Source organism: Acyrthosiphon pisum, unplaced genomic scaffold (genome assembly GCF_005508785.2).
Source record: "Acyrthosiphon pisum isolate AL4f unplaced genomic scaffold, pea_aphid_22Mar2018_4r6ur Scaffold_21109;HRSCAF=23054, whole genome shotgun sequence".
NCBI classification, from domain to species: domain Eukaryota; kingdom Metazoa; phylum Arthropoda; class Insecta; order Hemiptera; family Aphididae; genus Acyrthosiphon; species Acyrthosiphon pisum.
Genome location: NW_021770540.1, coordinates 1220073 through 1225517, shown reverse-complemented (window position 1 = coordinate 1225517; position 5445 = coordinate 1220073). Strand labels below are relative to the sequence as shown.

At 47.9% G+C, this 5445-nt stretch overlaps 2 protein-coding genes across 2 annotated transcripts; both read right to left on the bottom strand.

Moving 5' to 3' along the window:
- Positions 1-115: 115 nt before the first annotated feature.
- On the bottom strand, positions 116-1921 carry LOC103310846. Its single transcript, XM_008190257.1, has one exon. The coding sequence runs from the start codon at positions 1919-1921 to the stop codon at positions 116-118; it is 1806 nt and encodes a 601-aa protein (XP_008188479.1).
- A 165-nt stretch (positions 1922-2086) lies between these two features.
- LOC103310850 lies at positions 2087-5320 on the bottom strand. The gene has a single exon (XM_008190267.1). It carries the CDS (start codon positions 5318-5320, stop codon positions 2087-2089), a length of 3234 nt encoding a protein of 1077 aa, XP_008188489.1.
- Between the last annotated feature and the right edge of the window lie 125 nt (positions 5321-5445).

Below are 5445 nucleotides of genomic sequence, written 5' to 3'. Positions count from 1 at the left end.
CACGGGCACGCGGGGCTTGCGGGGGGGTTCAGTCGTGGACTTTTGGTCGCGGCAACGCGATAATCTGAATTACGATGTGTCGTAACATACTGCCCGCCTTGAATGCACCCCGCATTCAACATATAGGTAGTGGGCATAGCTTCACTGTTGGTCGTTTGAGAAGACCGTTTGCTGTCTGAACCGTTGCTACTCGAACCACACCGTCCAGACCGGGGTGAAGTTGCGTGATCCGGCCGAGTTTCCAGCTTAGAGACGTAGTTGGTTCTCGAATGAGGACTAGCGTATCCACCGTGATGTTCTCTTGACCAAGTGACCATTTGCTTCGACGTTGTAGGGTTTGCAAGTAATCACGCTGCCAACGTTTCCAGAAATGGGTGTGTAGATCCTTGATGAGTCTCCAACGCTGGAGACGTGATAATGGGACTGAGTCTATGTTTGGTTCAACAATCGCCGTGCTGGGCATTAGAGTTAAAAAATGACTGGGCGTGAGCGCCTCGAAGTCGCGAGGGTCATGACTCAGCGCCCCCAATGGTCTTGAGTTTAATGTCGCTTCGATTCGACTCAATAATGTAGCGAGTTCCTCGTATTTTAGTCTCTGGAGCCCGAGAGTTCGATATAGTAACGTTTTGACCGATTTGACTCCAGCCTCCCACAGTCCTCCAAAGTGAGGGACAGATGGTGGGTTGAAATGCCAGCTGATGTTACGTTCAGTGAGGTAGTCTCGGCATTTTGTCTGATACTCTGTGGATCGAGTGAAGTTGTCAACGGTGTGGAATAAGTTTGCTGCACCCACAAAGTTAGTGCCACAATCACTATGTATTTGTTCAACAGGGCCACGGCGGGAAATGAACCGACACATAGCCATCAAAAACACTTCTGTGGATAAATCCGAAGCGAGTTCCAAATGTAGTGCTTTGGTTGTCATGCAGACAAATAGACATATGTACGCTTGGCATGGGATAGCTCGGCGAGTTGTTGACGTTTTCAAAGCTATTGGTCCGGCATAGTCAACTCCTGTGACGACAAACGGTTTGATTTGCTGCAGCCGAAACTTTGGTAGGTTCCCCATGACTGGCTGAACGCTACGAGGACGGAGTCTGTAACAAGCGATGCAGAGTCGGAGTCGAGATTTGATGACTTGTCGACTAGCTATGATCCAATATTGTTGTTGAATGATTGATTGTAGTGTTGTAGCTCCAGGATGTTTATGTTGTAAATGGAAGTCGTCGATGAGCAGATCTGTGAATCGATGTGAGCGTGGCAAGAGTATGGGATGTTTCTGTTCATAAGGAATGTCTGCGTGAACTAATCGACCTCCAACTCGAATAAGTTCACGTTCATCAATGAATGGATTTAGGGCACGGAGTTTACTGATACTTTTGTTCTTTGGATCTCGGAGCCGTGTAAGTTCATCAGCAAATGCGTTTTGTTGCACGGCAAGTATAATAACTTTCAAAGCATGAGCTAGCTCCGTAGGCGACAGGTTTCTGGTACTTTGCTTTTCTCGGACAACTACTCGTATACAGTAGGCGACGATGCGGATAATTTTTCGCAGTGAAGAAATCCGGAGAAACAGTTGGTCGAAGATAGTAGTGGCTGAGATTAACAACAGAGTGGTGTGCCGGATTTCGAGGTTCGTCGAATGTGGCACGCTGAGTGTGGAACATGGTGGCCACGTGCTATCTTCCTTGGAGAGGAAGGCAGGTCCGTTCCACCACATTGGATGTTGCATTAATTCCGTTGGGTAGAGTCCACGAGACGCACAGTCAACTGGATTTTCACCTGTTGGGACGTAACGCCACAGCGATGGTGGTGTGAGACTCTGAAGCTGGCTGGTTCTGTTTGCGACGAATGTAGCCCACCTATGTGGTGACGATTTTATCCACGCGAGAGTGGTAGTTGAATCCGTCCAGGCATGCATCGCTTTGATGGGGAGGACAGACTTGAGAACTTCATGCACATAGTGTAGCAATTGAGCGGCCAACACAGCTCCACACAACTCGAGACGAGGAATGGTGACTCGTTTGAAGAGGTGCAACTTTGGTTTTCAGCAGTGATAAGATGGCATTGAAATCTTTCTTTGTACTCACACCGCAGATATACAGCTGCCGCGTACCCCTTCTCGGGAACTGTCTGAAAATGCATGGAGTTCGTATTTGACTTCTCCGTCCATGGTGATTCGGCGTGGAACACTCAAGTTCTGGATCTCTTGCAGGTCGCATTGATACCGCTGCCAGATTGTAAGAATATGTTCAGGAATTGGATCGTCCCATCCGATCCCAGACGTCCATAGTAACTGCATTAAGTGTTTTGCTAAGAAGGTGATCGGTGCAAGGAGACCAAGTGGGTCGAAGATGCGAGCGAGATCGGATAGAATCGAGCGTTTGGTAGTTTTTGTGCTAGGGCGCTGGACGGAATAAGAGAACTGGTCCTCTCTCGGGTTCCACCGCATACCGAGGATTTTCAACCCGGCTTCCAACTCGTCATCGAACAGAACGTCAGTAGACATGGATCGGTCACATTCCGGAATAGATTGGAGGAGAACGGACGAGTTACTGGCCCATTTCCTGAGCTGGAAGTGTCCTCGAGCGCAAAGTGAGATCAATTGGTTTTGACGCTCAAGCGCAGCTTCCGGGGTGTTGGCCCCTGTAAGGATGTCGTCAACAAACGTATCATGCATGATGATCTGAGCGGCTGTTGGGTATGTGCTCTCTTCGAGTGCGGCCAGGTGCTGCAAAGTGCGTAAAGCTTGATGAGGAGCACAGGACGTACCATACGTTACAGTGCGTAAACGATATTCTTCAATGGGCTGATCACGTTTAAAACGCCATAGAATCCTTAGATAATCACGATCTTCTGGGTGGATTTCAATCTGCCGGTACATTTGTTTTATGTCCGCGGTGAAAAGAATCTTATGGGTTCGAGCACGAATGAGAATTTGTGGTAGATCCTGTTGTAGTTTATGACCAGTATATAAACTGCTATTCAGTGATCGTCCAGCAGTGGTAGTAGCGGATGCATCGAAGACTACCCTGAGTTTTGTCGTATGACTTTCTGGACGGAGGATGCAGTGATGTGGTATGTAGTAACAGTATGGTGTCATTCGTTGGTTCGTTGGAACAACTTCCATATGCTGACTTGTGAGATAATCGTTCATAAACTCCAAGTACTGTTGGGAGAGACCTTCATCACGTGATAATCGGTTCTCCAAGTAGTGAAGTCGTTTTTGTGCCATGCCTCTCGAGTCTCCGAGGATCGGACGTGGCTGTTTGAATGGTAATGCAACACTGAATCGCCCAGATGTTAGACGTTTGACGGAAGATACAAATATCTCTTCAGCTAGCACTTCATCGGGACTTAGGTGTTGCAGTTGAGGTGGTTCTTCAATTTCCCAAAATTTAGTAAGGGAGTTTTCGAGTGCCGTTTCAGTGGTCACTAGCATTGACGTGACTGTATTCGTTGTGATTGGTGCCACTGGTCCCATCAGAACCCATCCAAAGATCGTGCCGAAGGCAGTTGGATGTGATTGGTGACCAGCTACACGGCCGCCAGTCAGGATCGCTGGGGCGACATCTGCACCAAGCAGAATGTCAATGGGCCCTTGAATATTGAAATTTGGGTCAGCTAACTCCAGCTGATTTAAATGGGGCCACGCAGTGAACGGGAATGTTGTTTGTGGCAGGTAGTCAGTGATTTTTGACACGATCAAGACATCGAGAGGAACAGACGGGTCCGGCTTCCCGATTGGTGACATTACAATAGATGTGACGCCTGACACGACATTGACTGAAGCACCCGAGAAGGCGCTGACTTGTGTTGAACAACGACGACGGGTCAACGATAAGCGATCGGCACTTTGCTTCGTAATGAAGCTTACCTGTGCGCCCGTATCCAACAATGCCCTGAGAGTATATTTCTGATTGTCAACTGACACGACACTGACAAGCAACGTAGATAGTAGTATGGACTGAGGATTTTTTGCAGACACGAACATCGAAGTTGGCGGCAGACCACTTGTGCCCGTGGGTGTACCAGCTGTGAAGTGCAGTAGTGAATGATGTTGTTTTTTACATGAGTAGCAAGTATTTTTTGATGGACATGCTCCTACAGAATGCCCAGAACCCAAACAGTTTATGCATAGCTGAAGGGTCTTTGCAGTTTGGAACCGTTCATTCGGGCCTTGGTCCGCGAAGAGTGCACACTGGCGTATTGAGTGGGTCTGTTTACATAATGGACAAGTTATAGTTGGAGATGGCGGATGTTTGGTGGTTGCAATATTAGCTTTGGCTGACGATGTAAAACGCTGCCATTTCGGATGTTGTGGTTTTGAAGTAGGTTTGACTTGACTAACAGAACCTGGCGCCACCGATGAGTAGGATCCTGAACGCGCTTCAGCGGACCGCACATGGCATCGTAAAAACTCAACGAATTCGGTAACCTGTGGTTGGTGTCTGTCACCAAGAATCATTTCCCACCGCGCCCGGAGGTCATAGTCTAAGTATTTTTCGAACATATGAACTAAGATCGGACTCCAGTGTCGTGTTGTTAGATCGAGGTTGTCTAACGCGGCAGTGTGTTCCACAATCGAGTGGATCAAAGATTTGATTGAAGAGGCATCGTTCGATAGTACTGTATGCGGAGTCAGCAGAGCTTCAAGATGAACCCTGGCTAAATCTCTTTTGTTCCCATATCGGGCTCGCAACAATTCCCACGCACTGTGATAATTAGCGGCCGTCAAGGCAAGGTGTGCAACAAGTGAGTACGCTTCGCCTTCGAGGGACGTTTTCAGAAATTCGAATTTTTCCACGTCGGGAAGGTTGGGTGTGTGTGACAGTATCGAGTTGAAGAGATCGTCAAATCCTTGCCACTCAGTGATTTTGCCAGAGAATGTTGGGAACTTTCGTTTTGGCAACTGATAATGGGAAAGGTGTCCACCGTAGGTTGATTGATTTATGGTCGAAGAGAGTGTCTGGTCATGGGGCGACGATATGGTGATGTGATGTACATCCGCGAAGGCGATGAGTTCGTAATAAAGATTGTCAAATTTAGAAGAGAGTGATCGGCTGTCTTTGGTATCAGTGACATCGATCGGCGCTGTACCCTGACTGACAGCTGCCTCCATGGACTGAATATCAGCTTCGACATTTTGACGGATTTCGTTAACGTGTTGGACCATTTGTTCTATTTTGGCACGTTTGCCAGCATTTTGAGGATCTGACTTGTACTCCCCTGCAGCAGCGATGAAGGCGGTGATTCGATCCGTACCACGGAGCACACGAGCCTTAGCTTCAACATAACCCATTGAAACGGGAGGTGACATTGTGAATTGTGTCAGAATGAGTACGAGGTGACAATCAACGGATACGGACACGGAGCTGAACCAGTGAGACGTAGATGAAGTAGACAAATGATAAGCGAAGAAGCAGAAACGATCAATAAAAATCA